General features: G+C 35.1%; 2 protein-coding genes across 2 annotated transcripts; one reads left to right on the forward strand and one right to left on the reverse strand.

Moving 5' to 3' along the window:
• Positions 1-248: 248 nt before the first annotated feature.
• On the reverse strand, positions 249-797 carry LOC110687133 (protein FAR1-RELATED SEQUENCE 5-like). The gene has a single exon (XM_021863751.1). It carries the CDS (start codon positions 795-797, stop codon positions 249-251), a length of 549 nt encoding a protein of 182 aa, XP_021719443.1.
• A 12,363-nt stretch (positions 798-13,160) lies between these two features.
• LOC110687072 (agamous-like MADS-box protein AGL80) lies at positions 13,161-15,030 on the forward strand. Its single transcript, XM_021863699.1, has one exon. The coding sequence runs from the start codon at positions 13,840-13,842 to the stop codon at positions 14,305-14,307; it is 468 nt and encodes a 155-aa protein (XP_021719391.1). The 5' UTR covers positions 13,161-13,839; the 3' UTR covers positions 14,308-15,030.
• Positions 15,031-27,465: the final 12,435 nt, after the last annotated feature.

Raw genomic sequence — 27,465 nt, forward strand, 5'->3', positions numbered from 1 at the left:
TCTACATATTGTATCACTGCTGGAAAACTTGCGCACTTATCTTTCATTTTTTCTACATCGGCCTTATAATCTTCCTCGGTAGCAGCGTCCATGATACGTTTCATTTTCCGTTTTTGAAAGACGCACCGATTTTCTTGCTTTTGAACATAGCAGTGACCCGAGCCTCCACATCTTTGTTAATGTGCCATCGACAAAGTAAGTGCGAGGTTCCTGGAAACACTTCCCTCAATGCAGCACATAGCCCAAGCTCACGGTCTGTCAAGAAAACCGAGCTCCTTATCATACCCAATCACGTCTCTCAACCTCTGCAAAACCCATCGATAGCTTGCCGTGCTCTCGTTGCGCATGAACAAGTAAGCGACAAGAAAATTCTGATTTGTCGGTGTCACGCTAACTATCTCAAAGAACGGCATCCCGTATCGGTTAGTCTTGTAAGTGGAATCCATACCGATCACATAGGGGTACGTCCGCAGGATGTCTACCATGACTAGATGCGCCATAAAGGCGTGCTGTAAAACGCCTTCATCATCGGACATGACCCAGTAAACATACTGACTCTGTCTCGCCAAATGTAGAAATTGCTGAACAACTCCTCTCCCATCAGACATCTCCTCTCTGAAGTCATTCTGGCAGTTGTAGATGTGTCTGATGTTTGGATGATCATCAGGAAATTGCTCCGCAATAGTCGCCATGATGTTACGCGGTGCAACCTTAGAATTCGTCATGTCACGCACAACCTGCTTCGCATTCGGGCTCAACCCACTAATTTTACGATGACCCTCTGGATACGCAATCATTGGATGGTTGTGGGTCCCAGTTACATCATCTTTCGCCCGGATAAACCAAGTATTGGTGACGAACTCGTAACATATCTTGATGTAGAAAGGACAACCAATGCCCTTGGTTTTGGTGTCCTTCCGAATTGCGTTCTCAAGATCTCTCGGCTTACTCCTGCGTCCCCGGTCACATCTTAAATATCAAACTGGTCGACCATCCCTCTGTTTGTTGAAAGACGATTTCACCAAAATAAATCCCAGATTTATTGCAACAGCATCCTCCCATGTAACTGCATCGTCAAACGTTAGAAAAACCGTGTCTGTCACAAAATGTGAACTGTAATTCACAACGTCACCGTCATCTTCAACCTCCGAATCCTATCAAAATAACAACACAAACAAATAAAACACGCAAGGATTAGTATTTGAAATTTAACAATAATAATAACAATAATAATATTAATAGTATTAATAGTAATAATAATAATAATAATAATAATAATAATAATAATAATAACAATAACAATAATAATACTAATGATAATAATAATAACAATAATAATACTAATGATAATAATAATAACAATAACAATAATAATACTAATAATAATAACAACAATAACTACGTAACATTAACAAATAATAACAAATATAATAATAATAACAACAATAGTAAAAATAATAGTAGTAATAATATTAAGGAAAATTGTAAACTAATAATCCCACCTTTACCCCGTCTTCCATAAATAATCCCACCTTTTGAAATTTCAGAAACAATCCCACCTTTGACAGGGATCTTCCACTAATGATCCTTTTGACCTACAACCTGTTAAACCGGTTAATAATTTTTTTTCTTAGTCTTTCTCCTTGGACCACCAGTCCACCACCATTCCACCCACGCAGCTCCTTCACTCACCATAGCAGCCTACCTGCTCACCAAATTGACACCTCACCTAGCACCAACAACATGTTGTTGCCCTTCTCCCACTTCACCACCAGCGGCAACCGAAAGCAGCCGCGCTACTACTGCAGCCAACAACCATCGCACCAGCCACGACTCACGCACCTTTCTCACAACAAATTCGCAACAGAAGCTCACAACAAGCAACCAGCTTCTGCAACAGCCGGTAAACCACCGCCTAACCCACCTCACAACGCCGTATCAACGCGCCTCCAATGCAGCCCACTTACAACTGCCGGACCTCCAATTCAATAGCTGCAACATCAATTCACACCCACAATTCAGCCCCTAAATTAGCCCCAAAAATAATTTAAAAGAAATATCAAGGGTCGATTTTGGGCTTTGAAGCCTGAAAACTCCATCCCCAGCCCCTAAAAACCCGACCCATCCTTGAAAACCCAAACCCTAGCCTCGAAAAACTCGACCTCAGCCACCTTCCTCAAGTTAGCGAAGGAGAAGAAGAAGATACGAAGAGATCATTGAGAAGTTGAGATTAAGTCGGACGCCTAGGTTGGGTTACCGAGGAAGAGAGGCGGCTGCGACAGTGATATGGAGGGGCGGGGGTGGGGCTAGCCCCGATAACAATGGCGGGGGTTAGGGGTTTTGTTTTTTTTATTTTTTTATTTTTTTTAATTATAAAAAATAGAATAAACCAACTAAAAGTCGACACGTGTCTCATAACCTAGTAAAACCAGGTACCAAAATAATTTAACCGGTTATGGATTGTTAGTGGAAGACCCTCGTCAAAGGTGGGATTGTTTCTGGAATTTCAAAAGGTGGGATTGTTTATGGAAGATGGAGTAAAGGTGGGATTATTAGTTTACATTTTTCCTAATATTAATAATAATCATAATCATAACATAAATTTACAAAATTTACAAAACTAATATTAATAACCATAATAATAATAATAATAATAATAATAATAATAATAATAATAACAATAACAATTACGAAAAAAAACAAAAAAAACAAAAAAAAAATGGACATCCGCTTTTTTTTTCCGGAAATGTGGGGGAGATCCGCCCAATATTTTCGGATGTCCTTGATTACATCCGGAAATTTCATCCGGATGTGTACATCCGCCTGAAATTTACACATCCGGATGAAATTTCCGAATGTAATTGGGGACATCCGGAAATCTTGGGCGGATCTCCCCCACATTTCCGGAAAAAAAAAAAGCGGATGTCCCTTTTAAAAAAAAAATAAAATTCCCGAAATACTTACAGATTCTTCCGACGAACCCTCCGGCGTGTGAACGTTGTCGTCGTCCATCGTAAAACACCACTCCGTACATTCCTTTTCTGGCCCGGGATTTTTAAATTCTTCGGGATTACCGTACAATGGTGGAACCGGGATTTTTTAATGCTCGGGATTTTTTTAACACAAGTGGTGGGCTCGGTAATGTTATTAATGTTGTCGGTAACTAAATTTACCCATGGTGGACCCTTAAATAGATAAAATACCCACAAGGGAAAAAATGTCATTTCAATTAAAAATGTGAACGTCACCCAGTAATTTGCGAACGATGAATAGCGATTCAAATTCTTAAGTGTCATTACAATCATACTCTAACTCTCTTAAATGGTCGAGAAATAAGACTTTACTTATTAAGGTTCTTATCTCAAATTTTAGAAGTTTGAGTTCCGAATCATGTAAAATAGGTGTTTGAAGGTGAATCCGCACTATTTTTAATTTTCCGTACTTTCAAGTGTCTTGCCCCTAATCACAAGACCAATAAGTCATGAGAGTTGAATCGAAGTCATAGTAATAGGGTCTCTCATTACCATTAAAAAGAATCTCCAAATAAAATAGATAATGGCATAAAGATGGGTTGCCCTACCTCAAAAGTGTAGAGCTAAATTCATATAAAAAGGCACATAATATTAAGCATATAGATATACATAAATCACAATCTATAAAACTGGTCCAACAATATATTATACATATTCAATGTTTCATTTTTTGTAACCATGCATGAATAGAGAGTGACAATAGGATTAGAAGGGGACCAAAGTTTACATTTATAAAGTATAAGCGAATGAAAGTGTTACCGATAATCACATAAAGAACCTATTCCACATAGTACTTTTTTTTTGGCTGCTGATGCTTAATTAGTTAATTACGAGATAAGAAAGGTTTACAATCTTCGTTTTTAAAGGTTTTTCCTGGTTAGTAGCTATAGTACGTTACTAGAGTTGTACGTAGCTGCAAATTAATTCATCAAAATTTAGTTTGATTAGGGAGTGATAGATTATATAACATATTCTTGGGATTCAATCATTAGTTTAATCTATTGGTTGAGTTGGACCTTTAACATGGTATCGAAGGTAGCGTGACACAAAGGTCACAAGTTCAAATCTCATCCACCCCCCACTTTAAAGTGGAGCGCTGGATATGAGGAGGCTAGGTTCCATGTTGCATTCACACTTTAAGCTCAACAGGTTCTTGTGTGAGGCGGTGTGAATGTGTGATAGAGTATAAAACATATTCCTAGGTTTCAACCGTGAGGTTAAGCTTTTGGTTGAATTGGTCCTTTAACATGATATTGGAGCCTGCGTAAGCTTCAACCATCAGGTTAAGTTGGTCCTTTAACATGGTATTGGAACCAACGTAAGCTGGGTTTCAACCATCAGCCTAAGATAGCGGAGGGAAATGAGGGATCGGGGACGATGTGAAATACCGTATCTTTAACATGAGGATCATTATACAATATCTGGCAAAAAATTGCTAATTTATTTACACTTTTGCCAATTAAAAAATAAATTTTGTATATCAAGAAGATAAATTTGTATTTTTCGAGGCAAGGACGGAGCTTTTAGTTTATAACCCTACTAGGCTCCTACTACCATTCAATGTTATGATAAGCTTCTCTCGCTCCTTTCTTCTATTAACTAACGGGTATTTGAATCTATTGGGTTGTTCACTACATCTACATGGATGTCATGTTTATTTGCTTGGCCTTGTATTAACAAGGCTTGTATGCTAACTTTCTTTTTTGATGAAGCAAAGCTGAAAAATGTGCAAGTGAATATGAAACAACTAAAAGACAAAGGGAGTGCTAATTATGTTAGATATTTAGAGTGTATGTGGAGAACAGGGGCCGCGCCCGCGGTGGGTGGGCCACGCCCTCTCCAAGCCCGCGGCGAGCCATCTCCAGAAACTTTGAGTGAATCGTAAGTCACTCTGTCCTCGCCCGTGAGTTGGGCTGCCGCGCCCGCGTCCCGGCGGGAGTTGCGGTTATTCTTTCGATTCTTTTTATTTTGAAGAGAAGAGAAGGAATGTGAGATAGATAGTTTTTTCAGTTTTTCTCTCCCAAAAAATATTCTCCACATCTTTTCTAACAAACTTCTTGCAAACCTTTGTGAGAAAATTCTAGAAATTTAGCCAAATTTGTGAATTGTTCATCGTATTTCGATTCTAGCGCTAAGAACGAAATTTGCTGTCAATTGTATCTCAAAGAGGATTTCCGGTTTAACCCAAGCACCGTGTGGCGGGAAATAAACCTCTTTAGGAAAGTGTATACACGCCTTTGACAGTGTATCAAGGTTTGAGTCTTACGGGACATCTTTATTCTCATATTCACGTTGGTTGTTGTCGGCTTGGAGAAAATGCAAGTTTGATCATCGTTACACTAGTGTTATCTTTGTGAATTTCTGTAATTTTTAGATATTTCACTACTAGAAATAGACTGTTTTCCGACGGAATCGTTCCGAGGGACCTAAATTCCGTCGGAAAATTTAAAATTTCCGACGGAATTAGGGTCTGTCAGAAAACTCCGTAGGAATTTTTGCGACGGAAATTAATTCCCTCGGAACTATAGGCTTCCGACGGAAAGTTAAATTTCCAGCGGAATAAAAATCCGTCGGAAATTTCCGACGGAATATTCCCTCGGAAGTCCATAATATTCTGACGAATTAATATTCCGTCGGAATATTAATTAAAAAAAAAAGAAGAGAAAATCCTAAAACACTTAACCCTTCACTTTATGATGTGAGCCGCCACTCCCTTATTTCCCCCTCTCTCTCCTTCTTTTCCCTTTCTCTCTCCTCTCACTCTCCTCTTCAATGTTCTCTGATCTCCTCTCACTCTCTTCTTCCATTCCTCTTTTCCATCAACAACAACAACGACTGTCAACCCACAACAACAACGACTTCAACAACGTCGACAACCACCACCGCTAAAGTCGACGTCAAGAACCAACAACGGCGCAATAATCAACAATTTTATGTAATTGTAATGTCAATTTATAATTTTTATTAGAAAATTATTGTATATTTATATATTTCCTTTAATTTTTGTTTTTTTAAAAATTTTTGTATGAAATTCTTATTAAATATGTAGATCTACTAGTTTTGATTTTTTTTTTTTTTTTTGTCTGGTACTTTCGATTTTGTTATGTTTTTTCGTATTTTTGGGCTAATTTCTATTTTTTGGGGGGTTAATTTTCGATTTTTCGAGTTTTTTGGGGTGGTGCGCAGTGGTGGACGGTGGTTCTGGGTTGGTATTTTTTTTTTCCTGAAATTTATGGTTTGTTTTCTGGGTGGTGTGCAGTGGTGGACGGTAAGGGGTGTAGGTGGGCAGTGTTGGTGTGGGTGGTTTAAGGTGGTTGTGGGGTGGTGTGGGTTGGTGGGTAAGGCGGGTAGGTGGGCAGTGTTGGTGTGGGGTGGTGTGGGTTGGTGTTACGGGTTAGGGAGCTGTTGGGGGTCTAAGGTGGGGGGGTGGGTGGTGATGGGCTGGTGGCGGGGGTGGGTCTGGGCAGGTGGGGAGGGGGGCTGCTGGGGTCTGGTGGGGGGGGGGGTGGGTGATGGTGGGCTGGTGGAGGGGGTGGGTCTGGGCAGCTGGGGTGGGGGGCTGTTTTTTTTTTTAATTTTTGATGACTTTTAGTAAAATACCGCCTCCGACGGAAAATTCCGTCGAAACATCTACACCACCGACGCAAATTTCCGTCGGAACATATCCCACTCCGACGGAAAATTCCGTCGGAACCTTGCGACGAATTTTCACTGAAAGTCATCAAAAGCGCCGACAGAACAAAATCCGTCGGAAATTCCGTTGGAATAGACCTTTTCGACGGAATTTCCGACGGAATATCGCAAAATACCTACAAAGGGGCATTTCTGATGGAATTTCAGGGTTCTTAGACGGATTTTTTTCCGTCGTTGATTAACTGTTTTCTAGTAGTGTTTCTTATACTTGATTGTAATACATTGTGTTGTATTTGATATTTTACAATTGTCTTGTAATTTTACACTTTAGGATTTGATCCCACACATTCTTTAAGTGTTTTCTTAATTGAAATCACTGTAATCCTAACAATCTAAAGTGGTTTAATTCCGATTTTAATCAAGTATATGTCTAGTGTGAAGGAATTGACCATTAATTTTGTCAAACTTAAGAAGTTTGGTGGTGTTGAATTTCGAAGATGGAAGAAGAAAATGTACTTTCTTCTTACTTCTTTGAATGTTGCCTACGTGATAAGTACTCCAAGGCCTGGTGAACATGAGAATGAAACCTTGAAAACCGTTCGGGAAAGATCGAAGTGGGACAACGACGATTTCATATGTCGTGGTAACATATTGAACGGGACGGAGGATGATCTATTTGACGTCTACCAAAATGTAGAATCTTCTAAGGAGCTTTGGGTGTCCTTGGAGAGTAAATACATGGCAGAAGACGCTTCGAGTAAGAAATTTTTAGTTAGTAATTTCAATAACTTTAAATTTGTTGATGGTCGGTCCATAATGGACCAATTTAATGAATTGCAACGTATTTATGGTAGCTTGGAACAACATGGGATAGCCATGAATGAGTTATTTGTTGTTTCAAGTATTATAAATAAGTTACCCCCTAGTTGGAAGAATGTTAAGCATGATTTTAACCATAAAAAGGAGGACATGACATTGTCCGGTTTGGCCACCCATCTTCAAATTGAAGAAGGGATTCGTGCCATGGAAAGTGCTAAGGATGGAAATCCTAGCACATCTGCCATTAATATGGTAAATGAAGGAAAATCTAGTGCATCTACTAGTGGTAAAAGAAAAAATAATAATTCTTCCAAAGGAAAGTCCAAAAAGAAAATGACAAGTAACAACTTTACTTGTTGGGAATGCGGTAAAGTTGGTCACCGCAAGAAGGACTGTTTTTCTTTTAAGAAAAGAATGGAAAAAGCCAAGGAGGGTCGTGCTTCTGATAGCAAGGACCCATCCATTAAAGGTAATCCTTTACATAAGGTTGAATTTAATTCTGGTTTGGATTTAAATTCAACGGATCCTAACATATTTATGGTGCAAGATGAAGACTCATGATGGATTGATTCGAGGGCATCAAGGCACGTGTGCAAGAGTAGACATTGGTTCAAAACCTTTCAAAAGGTTGTTGATGGAGAAGGCTTCTACATGGGAAACAACTCTACCATAAGGTTCTTGGAAGAGGACAAGTTGAGCTTGTGTTTAGTTCGGAGACTGCAATTATTCTTAGGAATGTTTTGTGTGCTCTGGAAATTAGTAGGAATCTTGTATCTGGGCCTACCCTGAATAGTCTTGGCTATAAACTTGTATTTGAAGCTAATAGATGCATAATTACTAGGGGTGTAACATTCATAGGTCGTTGTTATTTGGATAATGGTTTGTTTAAGCTCTCATTGAAAGAGCGTGGTGTATTGGATAATTTGTGTTTGAATGTTGATGACAATGATAGTTGTGTTGGTTTGAATATGTTTGATTTATGGCATTCAAGGTTAGGACATGTGAATTATAATAAATTGTTTCTCATGTCAAAGAAAGAATTGATACCTTTGTGATATTTCTCCTAGTAAATGTTCTACTTACATGTTGAACAAGATCACTAGAACTCCTTTTAAAAAAGTTGAGATAAGTTCTAATATTTTAGAACTGATCCATAGTGACTTGTGTGATTTTCATAGTACTCCTTCTTTGGGGAATAAAAGATACATGATTACGTTTATAGATGATTATTCTAGGTTTTGCTATGTGTATCTTTTACACTCCAAAGATGAAGCTTTAATAAAGTTTGATATTTATAAAAGGGAAGTAGAACTGCAAGTAGAATCATTAATTAAGAGAATAAGAACTAATAAGGGAGGAGAATATTATGATCCAACTTATTTTCAATCTTTGGGGATAATTCATGAGACTACAACGGGTTATGCACCACAATAAAATGGTGTAGCTAAAAGGAAAAACAGAACTCTTGAAGAAATGGTTAATTCCGTGTTATCTTACTCTGGTTTGAGTGAAGGGTTCTGGGGTGAAGTAATGTTGATAGCTTGTCACATTCTTAACCGGGTTCCCACTAAGGGAAAACAATCTAATCCTTATGAAATTTGGTACAAAAGAAATCCAAATTTGAATTATTTCAAGGTTTAGAGTTGTAGGGCAATCGTAAGAGTGCCCGGCAACAAGAAAAGAAAGCTCGGTGAAAGGGGCTTGGAATGCATTTTTATAGGTTATGCTGAGCACAGCAAAACCTATAGGTTCTATGTAATAGAACAAAATGACTATATGTCGATACATTCAGTTATTGAGTCAAGAGATGCAATTTTTGATGAAAACCGATTTTCTTCAATGAGTAGACCAAAAGATCTACAAATAAGTGCCAATGATAGGGTGATAGTGGAGTTGAATGGTCAACTTGAACCTCATGAAGAAACATTCAATAATGAGAATGTTGAAACTCCTCAAGTTAGGAGAAGTACTAGGGAAAGAAGACCTAAGAACTTTGGCGATGACTTTATTATTTATTTAGTTGAAGGTTCTAGGGATGTCCTTAGTTCTATTACTCCATATTGTTTCAATGTGGATAGTGACCCAAAGACTTATAGCGATGCCATAACTTCTCAAGATAGTGCTTTTTGAAAGGAAATAAATGATGAGATGGATTACATCATGGGAAATAATACTTGGGTCTTAGAGGATTTACCTCCCGGTTGCAAACCTCTTGGTTGCAAGTGGATTTTCACTAGGAAAAGGAGACCGGATGGCTCCATAGTGAAATTTAAAGCCAGATTGGTTATCCAAGGCTTTTGGCAAAAGCATGGTGTTGATTATTTCGATACCTATGCACCAGTTGCAAGAATTACCTCCATAAGGTTATTGATTGCAATGGCTTTGATATATAATCTAGTGATTCATCAAATGGATGTCAAGACGACATTCCTTTATGGAGATTTAGAGGAAGAAGTGTATATGAAGCAACCCGAAGAGTTTGTTTTGGAAGGACAGGAAAATAAGGTGTGTAAATTGGTTAAGTCATTGTATGGACTTAAACAAGCACCAAAGCAGTGGTTTGATGACACGATTTTATCCTTTGGATTCAAAGTGAATCAAGCAGATAGGTGTATATATAGCAAATTTGATGACAAAGGTCATGGTGTTATCATTTGTCTATATGTTGATGATATGCTTATTTTTGGTACAAGTCTACAACAAGTAGAATTGACCAAGGAGTTCTTATCCTCATCTTTTCAGATGAAGGATTTGTGGGAGGCAGATGTCATTTTGGGCATCAAAATTATTAGGGACAATGGAAGATTTATTTTGAGTCAATCTCATTATATTGAGAAGATGATCAAACGGTTTAATATGTTTGATAAGAGTCCTGTAAATACCCCCATGGAACCTAATGTTAAATTAGTTAAGAATTCGGGGAAAACGGTTTCCCAACTGGAATATTCAAGTATAATTGGATCCTTAATGTATGTCATGACAAGTACAAGACCGAATATTGCATTGGCTGTAGGGAAACTTAGTAGATTTACTAGTAACCCGGGTGTACAACATTGGTTTGCAATTCGGAGGGTCTTGAGGTACCTCAAGGGTATGTTGGATTATGGTTTGACTTATAGTGGATTCCCTTCGGTTTTAGAAGGATATTCGGATGCAAGTTGGATAACTTATAAAGAGGATAACTCTTCTGTCAGTGGTTGGGTGTTCATGTTTGGGGGTGGTGTCATTTCATGGTCTTCCAAGAAACAAACTTGTATTGCCGATTCCACTATAGCAGCTGAGTTTATTGCTCTTGTTTCAGCTAGTAAGGAAGCAGAATAGTTAAGAAATCTCATGTTTGAGTTGCCATTGCCAAAGCCTATGTCACCGGTGGCTATTCATTGTGATTCAAATTCGGCTTTAATAAAGGCATATAGTTAAGTGTATAATGGTAATTCTCATCATATTTCACTTAGGCATAGCCTAGTGAAAGAGCTTATCAATGATGGGGTCATAAGTCTTGACTATGTTCCAACAAAATTGAATTTGGCGGATTGCTTTACAAAGGCAATGCCAAGGCATTCCATCATATTTGCTATGAGTGGAATGGATTTATGTCCGAAAACACGAATTTGTGAAACCCAATCTAATGCTTGAAGAAACATCAAGTCTTAGATTCAATGTGGTTGAATTGCATTTTTGTTGTTTGTTAGCAATGTTTGATGATCCATATTGCTATGTTATTACTTGTGATATGTAAGGTAGTGTCTATTTAAAGTTCTCAAAGATTTAGAGTTGAGAAGCTCTAAATGAAGGTGTCTCATCACAAGGGCACTATTACGTATATGAGAACCTACCTATATAAGTTTGAAGTTAAGGCGCTTCAAGAAGTCTAGATGGACATATAGACTTTGATGAACTTATGAAAGATACGGACACATGGCTGTTTTAAAGTGTCAAGTGATGATCATTTCGATTTGTCTTATGTGTACTTCACCTTTGAATGGTTGGATATATTCGTGTGATTCAATCCATATGGAAATCATGGAATATGATCATCGTTAAGTGTGTTGTACTAGGTGTCAATTCAATCCGTTGGGACATTGGCATTGATGCATGAGATGTGGCTAAATTGATAGTAGTGGAGAAATTTTATAAGAATACACTCTAAATGGGGGAGGATTGTTAGATATTTAGAGTGTATGTGGAGAAAAGGGATCGCACCCGCGGTGGGTGGGCCGCGCCCTCTCCAAGCCCGCGGCCAGCCATCTCCAGAAACTGTGAGTGAATCGTAATTCACTCTATCGTCGACCGCGGGTTGGGCTGCCACGCCCGCGGCCCTTGGGGAATTGCGGTTATTCTTTCGATTCTTTTTATTTTAAAGAGAAGAGAAGGAATGTGAAATAGACAGTTTTTTTTCAGTTTTTCTCTCCCAAAAAGTATTCTCCACATCTTTTCTCACAAACTTCTTGCAAACTTTTGTGAGAAAATTCTAGAAATTTAGCCAAATTTGTGAATTGTTCATCGTATTTCGATTCTAGTGCTAAGAACGAAATTTGATGTCAATTGTATCTCAAAGAGGATTTCCGGTTTAACCCAAGCACCGTGTGGGGGGAAATAAACCTCTTTAGGAAAGTGTATACACGCCTTTGACAGTGAATCAAGGTTTGAGTCTTACGGGACATCTTTATTCTCATGTTCATGTGGGTTGTTGTCAGCTTGGAGAAAAGGAAAGTTTGATCATCGTTACACTAGTGTTATCTTTGTGAATTTCTGTAATATTTAGATATTTCTTATACTTGATTGTAATACGTTGTGTTGTATTTGATATTTTACAATTGTCTTGTAATTTTACACTTTAGAATTTGATCCCACACATTTTTTAAGTGTTTTCTTAATTGAAATCACTGTAATCCTAACAAATTATACTAATTAGTTGGCATTTATATTGTATTTTCACTAGACCTAATATGCCAAATTTCCTAGAATTTTTTTTTTCATGGTGATTATAGATAAAGTTCCTCCCAACCTGTATAATAAAGTACATAGTTCATGGTTTACATTTTATTTTTCTCCATTGCATTATTGATTTTATTACTCAAGCAAACCAAGCTACTTTTTTGAATAGAGAGACCATAAACAATCGTGTACCGATTATCTTTAACAAAAACTCAAACACTATCCTTATTTTAATATTTTCTATTTAATTAATATTCATACAATCACCAATTATTCTTAAATTCGTGTTAATTAAAATCAATTATACTCTTTATTATGGGATAATGAGAGTTAATTTTAAAGATTTAACAAATAATTTTAAAATTATTTAATTGCAATTCATTACCAAGATACTAGAAAAATCATACTGATACGTACTCATTCTATGCTTCATGATAGTAGCAATGCATGATTCATTTATCATTGTAAGACATGTACTTCTTTCAAATTAGTTGACATATTTTTTTAATGACGTTTGTCAATGCATTAGTTCAACCTTGAATATCTCTAATTATTAAAAAATAAAAAATAAAAAATCAATATTTGAAAATACATATTCTTCATCAGAGGAATATAACACAATCCTACATAACTATGTTATTTTTTTATTTTTTTTTATTTTGACATATCTATAAATCACAAAAGATAATCAAACCAGAGTTTGTGAATAATATCAAAAGTCAAAACGTGTCAACTAATTCAGAATTGAGCAATTATATATAAGATACCACATCTTCTTGTCCCAAGTTCGAATCATATTAGTTTTTTTTTTTTTTTTTTTTTTTTTTTTTTTTTTTTTTTTTTAAATTTTTTTGCACAGAAAAATATAACACATGTGTTTTTTTCATATATGAGCTAAGAAAGAAAACAATTTGACTAAATATTTTCCATATCAAATTGATTAACTACCTTATAATTACATATTACATGTGTTTCAATTTGAAATCTACACAGCATTATTATCCTTGTCTAGAGACAATGGCTTTAAAATATTTCATACATAATCAATGCTAACAAATCAACAAATTAATTATATAAAAAGATCTCTTTCCTTTTTCTTATGATAATCAAAATATTTTCCTAATTATAACTATTAAACCCAAACTTATCCTAGTAGCAAACCATGCAGTTAACCTAAAAAATTATCTTTGATGATACATTTGAATATCTTCATCCAGCTATCATAATGCATTTTCTACTTTAATGACACAAATAATGTGGTATATAATTGTAATTATAATCATAATCTTGTCATAAATTAGTTTCCCTTGTCAAAAATGTGTATATAAACCCCTTACTTATTTAGGAGAAAACACACACACACACACACAAAAAAAAAAAACCCCATTTCTTCTTGTTTTTTCTCCTCTCTAATACAATGACAAGGAAGAAGGTCAAGCTAGCCTTCATCGCCAATGACTCGGCCCGAAAGGCAACCTACAAGAAGAGAAAGCGAGGCCTATTGAAGAAGATGGACGAGCTGACAACCCTATGTGATGTCAAGGCTTGTGCCATCCTCTATAGCCCGTACGAGGTCCGACCAGTGGTGTGGCCTACACCATCCGGGGCCAAAGACGTGATTGCGAGCTTCAAGAGGCTGCCGGAGATGGAGAAGGTGAAGAAGATGGTGAGCCAAGAGGAGTTTTTAAGGCAAAGGGTGGCTAAGGCACATGAGCAACTTAAGAAGCAACAAAAGGATAATAAAGAAAAAGACATGACTCAAGTTATGTACCAATGTTTGACTGGTAAGAGCATACAAAATATGAGTTTATTAGACTTAAGTGATCTTAGTTGGGTGATTAATCAACATTTAGGTGATATTAACAAGAGGGTTGATGTTTTTTAAAAAGAAAATCTCCGCCCTAATAAAAACAATAATAACAATAGCAATAATGTTAATACTCACTTGGGGGTAGGCTTACCACCATATCAGCATACGATGCACCCTAAAACAAAAACAAAAATGGAGGGCGAGTGTTCACAAGGACAAGGAGATGATCTCGATATGCAACAATGGTCATCATTCATGGATATGATGGGTCCGCCAATGACATTTGATCATCAACCTCCTCCTCCACTTCCTCAACATCATAATCATCATGGTATGTCAATGGGTAATGGGTTATGTGGTGTAACAAATGGTGGTGCTAGTACTAGTAGTAATACTAGTAATAACATTAATAATGCAAATATGATGACAATGATGATGGGTCAATTTGGTGAATACAATGGGCATGCTATTGATAATCCATCTTTGTGGTCCAATAATAATGCTTTCCTCCCTTGATGATGATAGTGATGGTGCTGATGATGATGATGATGGTCATAATGATGAAATGGCTATGATATTATGGAAGTATGGACATGATATGTTGAAGGTGTTGAATGTTTATTTCTAGATTATCTTATTTTAGTATTGCAAATTTTATGTTTTGTTAGATGAACACAGATTTTATCAGCTTTTAGTTTTGGTTGTGAAATAGAAGATTGTTTAAAGTGATATGTTATTGGAATAATTAATCTTAATTTGAGTATCCTTTCTACTACTAGTATGTATTCAAATTAAAGTATGCACGCAATTTCTTGGTTCAAATTTATTGTGATGAATTATTTATAATTTTCATTTATCAATTTTTGTTTGATCATTAACCTTGCCAATTGAACAAGGCAATTCCCTTAGCATGTATATTCATAAATATGATGCTAATAATTATATTTTTTCTTCTAATAAAATACAGATCAAGATCAAACCTCCTTGTCTAATGACTTTATCTTAACGAGCTTAGCTTGAATAGGTCAAGATTAATTAATAAATTTATCATGATCGTGATTTCTAATCAATTTATCGTTTAAGACTTTTTACGTACTTTGAAATTTCGTGACAACAATTTAACAAATCATCATTTCTTTTCAACATCATTTTTACGTTAGTGGATATAAAAATTTAAGTGTTAAACATGTTACTATATATACCATCAAATAATCTATTACTTGAACACATGAAACGTTTTAAAAGATACTCGCTCGTACTTGATAAATTTGATACCATACAAGAAAATTGGTAGTGCTTTTTCATTGAAACCAAAAGGTATGTTTAAGCAAGTAGTGCAATTGTGTGAGAATGAGAAGCCAAGTAATTGCTTTAATTTGTTCTACCTAACGCCATGAAACTTTTCTGCACCAAGTATCCATGTATGCTCGATCTCAAAGTCCATAACCTCAGCCCAAATCTATTCCAATTTCACATTGTGCACCTAAATTTCACTCACCAACTCTTTCTGTCGCAAAGTATTTGCATCATTTCAATTTTCGAGGTATCTTATCGATTCAAAGTATTTGTAGTATAGCCTTCACTTTTTTTTTTCTTTTCTTTTCTTTTTCTTTCTGAAGGCCGTTTGGTTTGCGGAATATAGGTATGAGGTATGAGTTTAGAATGACTAATACCCATACCATATGTTTAGTTGTCAAAAGTATGAATTTTAAACCCATATCTCAAACCCATGAGGTATGGGGTTTAAAAACCTTTGAGGGAGATGGGTTTGGCTCATTCCCTTTCCTTAGGTATCAAACAAAAGGAGTGAATAGTGAAAGATTTCATTTTAGAAATGAACCAAACACATGGTATTAAGTATCAAGTTCCAACCCGATATCGCCTTAACCCCATTCCTGATTCCAAACTCATACCACTCTGCGAACCAAACGCCCCTAAAAAAGCTAGAGATGGATCCTTTTTTTTTTTCTTTTTTCTTTTTTCTTTCTTAAAAAAAAAATTATATACTGTGTAAAAATTCAGTGGGCGGCGGAGGTAAATTGGAAAATCTAATCTAACTTTAAAAATTAGAATCAAATATATATGTGATCTTTGCTTGCTTAATTATTGTTGAATATAGGGATAATTTTTTGTTCAAATATAAATTTCAATTATATAAACACCCGTAAGAGAACGTCATAAAGCAAAATAGACCGGCTTACCTTAAAAATTTACATACAAAAGCCTAACAACTTTATAACATGCTTTAGTTAAGAGGGTTACCCTTAAATCAAAGAAAAGAAGCTAAATCATGCATTCAAGGTTAAGAGGGTTAAGAGTAGCATTCAAGGTTGGAAGAAATAAATCACAACTTTTGTACTTGTGTCATCATCTAGAACTCAAAAGAAGGGTCTCGATTTAAATCATATAGAATTCCTCCAACTCATAATTAAAGATGAATCAAGAAGACTTTATAATAATATACGAAGTGTCTACGTATACTATACTATGTAAAAGAGGGAACCATTAATATTTTTTTGTAAATAATATTGTGAAAATAAGTACAAGGGACTCGTAATTATTCATGCGGAATTGCGGACTAGTTAGGTCGATGTCATGCCATTATCTTTGCCATGGGTATAGGATGTAAGCGAAGAATGGACACCCTTGCACCGCATACGAACCAAGTAACATGGTAAGAACCTAGTTGATGCTTGCAACTCGATCATTTTCCTTCAAAACAACGAAGAAGATCCAATAATGGATCGGAGAGCAAACACGAAATATAATGCAGAACAAAGTCAATTTGATTAAAATCTAGGATGTTTGAATGATAATTAAAGAACAAGAAAAAACACAACTAAACTATCAATCTTTTATCGTTATCTTTTTTTCATAGAAAAAAATTAATAAAAAAATGCTTCAAACATGCAAATACTGCTTGTGGAGTAGGACTGTACACAGTTTGGTCTGAATCCCTAACCAAACTGGACCAAACTGCATTTTAGTGGTTTGGTTTGGTTTGGTTTACGGTTTGTAAATATATGGTTTGGTTTCGATTTTTTTGTAAATACGATTTACAGTTTGGTTTGTTTTTTCAAAAGTTATAAATCAAATCAAACCGTAAACCTGTAAACCGTATTTTAATATTTGTATAATTTTTAAATAAATACTGCTGGCCTACTGTGAGCCCCTGATGTTATCAATCTTGTCATGTTGCTGCTAATTTGTTGCTGCAAATTATACATATGTATTAATTATAATAATGACTATAATGTATTGTGAATTTATGATGATCTATTGATTGTTATTGTATTATGTGTTAGGACTTGGATTGTTATTTTTATTGTAAATTTGTAATGCAATTTAATCTACTTAGCCTAATTATTAAACTTTATTATAAGTTAATCAAGTATTATTTGACAATTTTTAAGGAAAAATGGCATTTCATTATAAATGGCTAACCAAGCTGCACCAAATCATATTATTACGATTTGGTTTGGTCCAATTTCAATACTAATATGGTTTGGCTTGGTTTGAAAAATTGACCAAATCGTTATTTTGTGATTTGGTTTAGTTTGGGCTCAAACCATACCAAACCAGACCATGTCACCCCTAGTGTGGAGTATTAAGTTTTTTCTTTATTTCTTGATTTTTTTTGGAGGTGGTGTTTTTTTTTCGGTCACCCTTCCACCAATCATGCTAGGTTATATTGCATGTCCTAATACACTTCACTTATTGTATACCCATTATCGTAGGGCCATATACGGGGTATGTCGAACACTCGAACATAAAAGATGTGTACTCCGGATTTAATTTTCATATAATTATTCAAAATTTTCTTTATTTTATTTTATTTTTGTTTTCCATTTGTTGTCGGCTTGGGGCTGCTATTACAAGAGTTTCATGCTGCTCCACACTATTATTAATTTTTATATTTAAAACAAGCCAAGGAGTGAAAACATAAAGTAATATGAGAGCAATATTAAACCCTTTGACATCATATCATGCCATCATGGGTGGGATTATACCACAAAAACAACCGAAAGAAACATGAAAAAGAAGCTTAACTAATACTCCATACTGTTTTTTTTTTTTTTTTTTTTTTGTTCCACTCGATTTACCATTTGGGTAATTCGGATTTGGAGATTAGTTGTGGATGGTTAGGTTTCAGTCTCTTTTCAATTGTTGCTGTAGGGGATCAAACACACAGTCCTCCCTATCAAATGAAGTCTCAATCACCACTGTACCAACAGTTAATTGGTACGTAATAATAATCCATACTGTGAAGTAAGAACCTTCTTTGGGAGTTATTCTATATTATTTAAGAGAAAATTATGCTGAAAATGATGGAATTTTTGCACTAGCAAAATACGCACCTTAATATATGACTTGAATTTGTTTTTCCAGTACGAACACCCCAACAATCGGGGTCTAGGGCCAGGACGACACGCCCTAATTTGGAGATCGGGAACAATGCCCTTGAAACTAACATTATCTACCACATTGGGCTACGATTTCTTGTTTAAGCCTTTTGGGCCGGGTTGGGTTTATTCCGTTCTGTATAGGGAGTACTAGAGTAGTGGAGTACGGAGTACTATGTACAAGTAACATCCATGAGTTTTAACTAGTCTAATTCTATAACTTGTACTCCTTAAAATCAATAAATTTTCTTATCATATACTTGTATACTTCATATATGTGTTAGTTACTTTCTATTATTCATTAATATTTCTTTCATCCATCCATCACAACAAAATCAATGTAAAGTAACACTAAATTTATTTTTATTGTTTATAATAACAAGATATTTTGTTATTGAAGAGAATTAGTGGGATGACCCATGATCAACATACCTGGAAAGCGCTTTCATAATTTCAGCTTCTAGAAATGCAAAAAATTGCAACCACCACTATATATAATTCAAATTAATACCATGATTGAGAACCGAGAAGATTGACTCTACCAACTTTATTATTAAAGCCAAAGCTGTATTACTGTATTAAATCATATGTGTATAATTTCATTTTTTTTTAATTAGACAACAATACATTGATAAAATAAATAAATAAATAAATAAAATTTTGGTGTGGATAGGAATGAAATGGGACAAAATATGTGATTGTGAAGTTAGATAAAGATGAGAAAAATTGTTGATGTAAGAAATTATAAGTTATAAGTTATCCTCTACAATTTACAATTTCTTATTGCAAAACCCTAAAATTACTAGGCTTGCCTTATTGACATCCTCTACAATTTTACATTATCTTATTGCAAACCCTAAAATTACTACACATTGCCTTATTATTTGATTCCCAAAATATCATCATTAAATTATAAGTTGGTTTAACTTACAAATACTATGCGTTTGTAGAACTATTTTAAGGATCGGACATAGAGTTATTGATCAATTTTAAGATAGAGTCACACTTAGCTTGAATTTGTATGATGTGTTATACTCCCATCAAGTTATATTATAAACTATTAATGACCTGGTGAGCTTAATTTAAGATTAATCATTTTGTATAATAAGCTACAACCTACCATCAAATTAAGTTAGGACATTTAATCGACAACCACCAAGAGATAGATTTTTTGTTGATAATAAATTTTCTTATTTTTCTTCATTTTAATGAATTAGGTTACTACAATATCGAGAGAAGACGAACCTAATCTTTACCTGTAAATCTTTGTATTAAAAGAAATAATAAAAAAAAAAACTACGCAGTTGTTAACAACAACCTAGATGCACCATCATGCATGGTTACAACCACCTAGATTCGTGTGGTGAAAAATCAAGTACAAATTCAATGAGTCAAATTCATGTCTAAGAAACATAGAGAATAATTGACGGAAAAGATTAGCTATAATGACATTCTATAAATGATGAAAAATAAATGGAAAAAAAAGGAATTGTAAGTTAGTATAGGAGTTTGATTAGAAAAGAAGCACGTTAAGAGACAAATAGAATGATGAGATTCTCCTAAAAACTTTTTCAAAAAGTCGTAAAGAAAGTCATATTATCGTCTTCGTGACACTCGATTTTAGTTTCCTTACTCCTTATTTCACTTTATAGCTCAAGAACTCCACGTTATGCACATTTTGAAGGATGTGTATGATTCATTTCTTAGTTTTATTATTACTAGTTCATCTCATATTGTTGCAACATTTTAACTTAATGTACAAAACTTATTCATGTACAAAGTATTACTTACATTTTGACTACTCAAATCATTCTTAAAAGTCAAAATAACATCGTCAGTTGTTAAATATTGTTTGTCTTTGTGAGCTCGAGTTATTGTATGCCAACAATTGGATGTTATTTGCTCTTCTGTTCCTTTCCCAAGTTCAACAAGAATGGGGATCAAAAGCCATCTATGGTCAATATGGGTATCTCCAACAGCATGTTCGAAGGCCTGACGATTTATTTAAGAATGTTGTACTTTGCATTAGTTTTATTTGTATTGTTTGTAACATTGGAGCTACTAAAGTTCCTTTGAGTAGCTTGGCAAACTGATTTTGTAGTTTATAATCTTATTATGTTAATTACTTAACTAAGCTCATATAAAAAAATAAAAAAGTTCAAAATAACTCTTCATTTTAAGGTGTTTTAAAAAATTCAACTTACTTTTGTTCTATTTTTTCTGTTTTTACAACCCTTAAGTAGTGGAAATTTTTTTTTTTTTGGAGTGGAGGGAATAATAGAATTTAAATAACGAATATTACTTCATGTACTAAGTACATACTATATTGTTGGCTATGTTAAATTCAACTTAGATTTATAAATTACTCATATTAGTTTTTCATTAAAGATAGTACTTTGTAGTGCATAAATTAACGTTTTGCATAGCATATATGAAAGTTAGATAATTGTAATTATTTTTCAAATGTTAATACCTTTTTGTTATGTAGACTATACTAGTACGAAGTATTAAATTGACTGTTACACCAACTTGTCTATGATAAATTGGTGCAACGAACGGTGAGTTATGACATACCAAAGTAGGTTAATTGAACTCTTATTAGTTTCAACTAAAAATTATGGAGTTCTTTTTTTTGCTACATAGCTTTATTTAGCACAACTAATCATAACAAACTTAATTTTTGCAGAATATGCATTTAGCTAAATTCTCTACAACGCTTTTTTTTTTGTATTATTTCTATCAAAATAATATATTTGTAAAAATATGTCATTAATTTTGAAAATGCAGTAGAAAATTCGGGTAAATTAAATAGAACGGCCAGCAAAAGTGAGTATTGACTCAATGGCCAAGAATCTTTTCAGATGAAATAGACAACCAACAAAAATTAAACAAATTAATAAATAAATAAATAAATAAACAAAATCCAACAACTACACAAAATTAGTGACAAAGTGACATATTGAGCAGGTGTAGTATCCCATCCTTCTAGAAACACGATATTTATCATTATATTATTGGCTTCTTCACGACAGAAAATAATGCAATTAAACACTACAACAATTGACTGATAATTTACCCAATGCAATTATAGAAGATAAAGAAAATAAAATAACCACCAAATATTATAAAAATGAAAAATTCTAGTGTTCGTTTTTTATCTTAAGAGTGTTATTTACATCCCTAGATAGTATTTTCATTTTTCTGTATTACAACAATGGGTCAATTAATTATGCTTGGATCATTTTCGAAATATATATATATTAGGCTCTGTTTACTTAACCTTAAAACAATAATGACATGTTATGCCCTGTTCACTTAACCTTAAAAAAATAATATTCAGCAAAAATAAGTCCAGTTCAATAAAAATAGTCCAGTTCAGTAAAATTAATTTCAGTTCAGTAAAACTAGTAACTCCAACAAAGAAATATAATATAAAATAAGTAAAAATGATTTCAGTTCAGTAAAATTAATTTCAGTTCATTAAAAATAATTTAAGTTTAGCAAAAATAATTTAAGTTCTGTAAAAAATAATTTTAGTTCAGCAAATATAAGGTGAAGTAAACAGGACCTTAGTAGAAGTTCAAACCAAAAATATACTAATATAATAAGTAATTGATTTCCCCTTTACGAAAAAAAAAAAATCTTAAAAGATGTCAATAAGTTGTATGCAAGCATCCCAAAACTAATTGTAACATTAAAAATGAAACTGGAAATTTAAAAATAATTACTAATAATTAATAATTACATATATTTATCCGCACTATATAGTACTAGGTGATTATGGGTTACATTATATTGTGATTTTGATCGAAAGTAGATTGTAGTTTGAACCAAAAGTTCTTGCATAAACTCGTTAATTTGGGGCATGATATGCCTATAATTCTATGAATTACGGGCAAAGCTTGAAATATTGGCTCAAAATTGGTCTTTATTCAGTCCCATACATAACCGAGTTAATTAGGTCAAGCCAAGATGACTGATGACCTAATAATCCAACATGTTTTAAGAGAATAGTTACTTTCTTCTTAGATTTTACCTTACAATTAAGCATATATTAGAAGACATGTTTCTGAAATTATGTCTAATGCATATTTCCTCTGACACATTAAAATTCCCTGTTTTTTCGGGCTACCTCTAGCCCCAAAAAAATACTTCAACACCCCCAAGCTAAGTCTTTCATTGTAAAGCATTTTCCTAATATGCTTTAAACTCAGACATAGCTAACTTATCGTTTCCTGCAACAATCAAATCGTCAACATACACAAGCACATTCAACTGCAACTTCCCTTTCGTTAAAGTAAATAAAGAGTAATTAGAGTATGACTGTTTAAAGCCATAATTTTAAGAGTTGTTGCCAGTTTTGCAAACCAACAACGAGGAGCTTGTTTCAAGCCATACAATGATTTCTTCATCATGCAGACTTTATTAGTATTTTTATTATCAAAACGAGGGGGAATTTTCATGTATACCTCTTCCTCCAAGTCACTATGAAGAAAAGCATTGTGGCCCATTTGATGGACGTCCTAATTTATCACTGCTGCAATTGCAAGAAATGTTCGCATTGTCACCATATTTGCCACGGGCGCAAAAGTCTCATTGTAGTCTAAACCTTTGACCTGATGATGGAAAAAAATTACCAATCTTGCTTTCAATCGCTGTAAATTACCATGCTCATCATATTTCTCCTTGTATACCCACTTGCTTCCTAGTGCCTTTTTCCCTGGTGGTAACTTTTCGAGGACCCAAGTCCCCTGCTCCTCAAGTGCATTAATTTCATCTGCCATTGCCTTTCTCCATCCTTCATGTTTCATGGCTTCTTTAAAAAATTTCGGCTCATTTCCTCCTTTGGTAGCAACAATGTATTTTCTATGTTTCACAGAAAAACGGTGAGAATCAACAAAATGTGTTATAAGGTGAACAATACCTGAAGAAGTTGTCACGGATGAACTCTGAAATGTTGATGTAGATGGACTTATATTCCGTATGGTGTGAGTCGCATAGTCTCGTAGCTTAGTCGAGGGAAATTTTTGTCTCATGCCTTTACCTATGCTCAACTCGATATCCCATTGCTCATTATTCGCCACAAGTCCCTCGTCGCACCCCTCTACACGTACCACAGACTGCTATAGCTGCGGCGTGCTCTCAGATGCAGGCTGCTCGTCGAGGTCTGTTGCGCTCCCTGGTCCAACCCTTGCAGGAAAGGCAGTGGGGGAAGCAAGAGCTGGGACTGGGAAAGGCACGCTACTGCAAGCGCTCGCAGCACTTCCAGCGCCCTGGTTAGTAGCTGCGATGTTGCTGCCCTATGCTTCCCACTCATCATCACTATAGTCCTCCTGCACCGTGGCCATCAAATTTTGGGCAGGAGCCATCCCAGTTTCAAGTGTCAGATATGGGAATTCACGCTCACAAAATTGTACATCTTTTGACACAAAAATTTCTTTTGTCTCCAAGTCATATATCTTCCACCCCTTTTTCCCGAAAGGGTACCCCAAAAATACACAACGTCGCCTCCGACTAACAAATTTGTCACTCTTGCTTCGTTGATTATAAGCAAAGCATAAACACCCTAACATACTCATATGAAAGGGGTTTATTAAATAAGACATCAATAGGCGTTTTATTATCAAGCAACCTAGATGGTGTCCTATTAATCAAATGACAAGCAGTTTGCACACATTCACCACAAAATTTCAAAGACAAATTAGCTTGAAACCGCAATGCTCTCGCTACATTTAAAATATGTTGATATTTATGCTCAACTCTCCCATTTTGTTGAGGCCTTTCCACACAAGATGTCTCAAATATTATCCCATTAGCAAAAAAATATTTTCTCAAGGAGTTAAACTCCGTGCCATTGTCTCTATGAACAATTTTAATTACGTGATTAAATTGTCGTCTAACCATAGAAATAAAATTAAGGAACATAAATTCAACCTTCATTTTATTATTAATCACATAGGTCCACACACCTCTAGAAAAATCATCTACTATGGTTAAGAAATAGTGAGCTCCACAAGACGAAGGAGTCTTGTAAAGCCCCCACAAATCCACATGAACTAATTCAAAAATACGATTAGCCTTATTTTTGCTAATAGGAAAACTACTTCTATGTTGTTTTGCTCGAGGGCATACATCACATGATTTACTCTTAAAGCTACTACTAGAACTACTCACAACTGGAAGAAATTGCATTACTTTTGCCGAAGGATGTCCCATTCTTTGATGCCAAAGCTCAAACGATCCAACCCCGTCCACAGCCAAAGCTCTCACCTTAGAAACACCACGGAAATAATAAAGGCCATCTACTCGTTCACCCGCTGCAATCACCTTCCTCGTCGTTAAAGTTTGTTAGTAAATTGCGTAGTGCAATTAGATTCATCACTTAATTGAGTCACGAAATTAAATTGCAATCTAATTGAGGCTCAAAAAGCACATTATTAATCGTCAAACCCCCTTTCAATGTTACCGAGCCAATTTTTGTTGCATTGGCATGTTTACCATCCGGCAATCCCACCGGACAATGAGGTATATTTTTCACATTATTCAAAAGAGAAAATTCACTAGTCACATGATTAGAGGCTCCGGTATCGATTATCCACCCTAAATCACCGTGAAGCTTGGGTTTAATACTATTTTAATGATCCAACAATTCTTGGATTTGAGTAGAAGTCACCCCCCATAATAGCCCCTCCATCTGCCGCTGTAAGAGGAGCCGAATTGCTGCTTTGCGCGGACTGTGAGGAGTGTTGCCCACCTGTCTTATTAGCTCAGACAAGAGCTGCTGCCCCCTTCCCACGTCCACCTGTACGGCCTCCACCACTGCTGCCCGCTGCACCACCACGACCTCCACGAGGTCTATCTCCCCACCATTCCGAAAAACCATGGATTTGAAAGCATCCGGACTCATCATGACCCTCACGATTGCAATGACTGCAAAACTTGTCAGTATTATCAACTGTACACGACTTAGACTTCGAGTCATATTGAAGCTTGAAAGCCACTGTATTCTCACGAGCCGAAACCATAGAGGTCTCACCTCCACGCAACCTCTCCGCTTGAGTCACATGTTGGTAAGCTTTATCAATGCCGAGCAGCAATTCTTGAGCCAACAGTTGACCTCAAATAGGAGCATAAGCATCATCAAGTCCAACCAAGAAATAATGGACATAGTCATCTTCACGGATTTTCTCCACTTGTGCAACAGTGTTGCATTTACAAGCACCGGAAGAGCAATTTGGAACTGAGACATAGGCATTCAACTTATCCCAAATTTTTGACAGTCGACCAAAGTACGCAGCTATTGTCTCAGTTGGTCCTTGCTTGCATTCACCTAAGGATTTCTTCAATTGACACACTCGTGTGCCACTCACCACACAAAAACGAATCTTAAGGTTTGTCCACAATAGTTGCGCATCATAATAATCACCTATCGTAGACCTTATTATGGGGTCTAAGGTGTTAGTAAGCCACGACACGAGCATAGAGTGCACGACCACCCAATCCTCGAGCTTGTCTACATCAGTCAGTTTCACCATAGATCCGTCAATGAAACCGAACTTCCTCTTGGCCTTTAGAGCAGTACGCACTGCTCTTGCCCATTCATCGTAATTCTCACCCCAAAGCTGAATAGGGGTAATCACATTTTCGGGAGCATCACTAGAGCCAAGATGGAAGGTCAAATCCACCTTGATTGTCTTGCCACCATCACCACCTCCTGTCATTGTGATTCTCACACAAACCGCACAAAACCTCACAGAAGAAACATAACTGGGAATCAAAAGGAAAAAATTTATGTGAAACTTTCACCCACCTTTCACTCGTAAATTATAAAAATAACGTGTGAAAAAAATTTGGATCAAACCTAAGCTCTTGATACCATGCATGTAAAATTAATCACAAAGTATAATTCTTTCTATATTTCTCATCTCATAAAACACGGCCACAATACAATATTTATAGGATTAGAATACTTGGGTGGCAAGCCCTAATATTCTCTAAAGATCTTAATAGCCTAAAGATACATCACAATCTTTCACAATAATATCTTCACAATATTTATCATATGTGATATCATATAATTAATGCATAAAACCAACTAGAAAAAATAAAATAAAATTAATCTGGTATTTGAACTTAAGATTTATTTGCCCTTTCCAAGTTTTGGTCTACCCCAATCAAAACTAATACTTACCTTCGTTTTTTTTTTAGTTGATACGTATTCCTTTTTAGAAAATTTATTTTTAGTTGACACGTTTCTTTTTTGGGCAAGTTTTATACCTTGCTTTTTTAGTGTACCCCACTTGCTTTATTATTCTCTCTCATTCCCTAAATATGTGTGCCTAAATTGAACGCGTCAACTAAATAGAAACAGAGGAAGTATATATAATCACAATGCACAAATACAATCTATTTATAACTAATACTAAAGTAATTACCGCTAACATCATAACTATCCATGTGACAGCTTCTAATAAAAAATATTCCCTCCAAAACTATTGTTGACATCATTTTATAAATTTTTTTTTCCTTCTACTTTTTCAAGGTAAAGCTAAAGTTTTTAAAATTTTATTATACCTGTGAAGTTAATAAGAATATTTATGTCCATTTTAGCTAAATAAATTTAACGAGAGGGACCATGATTTATTATGTTTTGCTTAAAAAATTTATGTTACACACTTACAAGTGAATTTTTTTATTATTAAAATAAACCGTGCATCGCACGAGACTAACCTAATGCTTAATAAAATATGCTCAACTATAATGTTTTCACTAACGGTTTGTTATGTTCACTTATTTTGGGACTAATAAGTTTAGATAAATTTAATTAAGT

Source organism: Chenopodium quinoa, unplaced genomic scaffold (assembly GCF_001683475.1).
Source record: "Chenopodium quinoa cultivar QQ74 unplaced genomic scaffold, ASM168347v1, whole genome shotgun sequence".
Classification (NCBI taxonomy): Eukaryota; Viridiplantae; Streptophyta; class Magnoliopsida; order Caryophyllales; family Amaranthaceae; genus Chenopodium; species Chenopodium quinoa.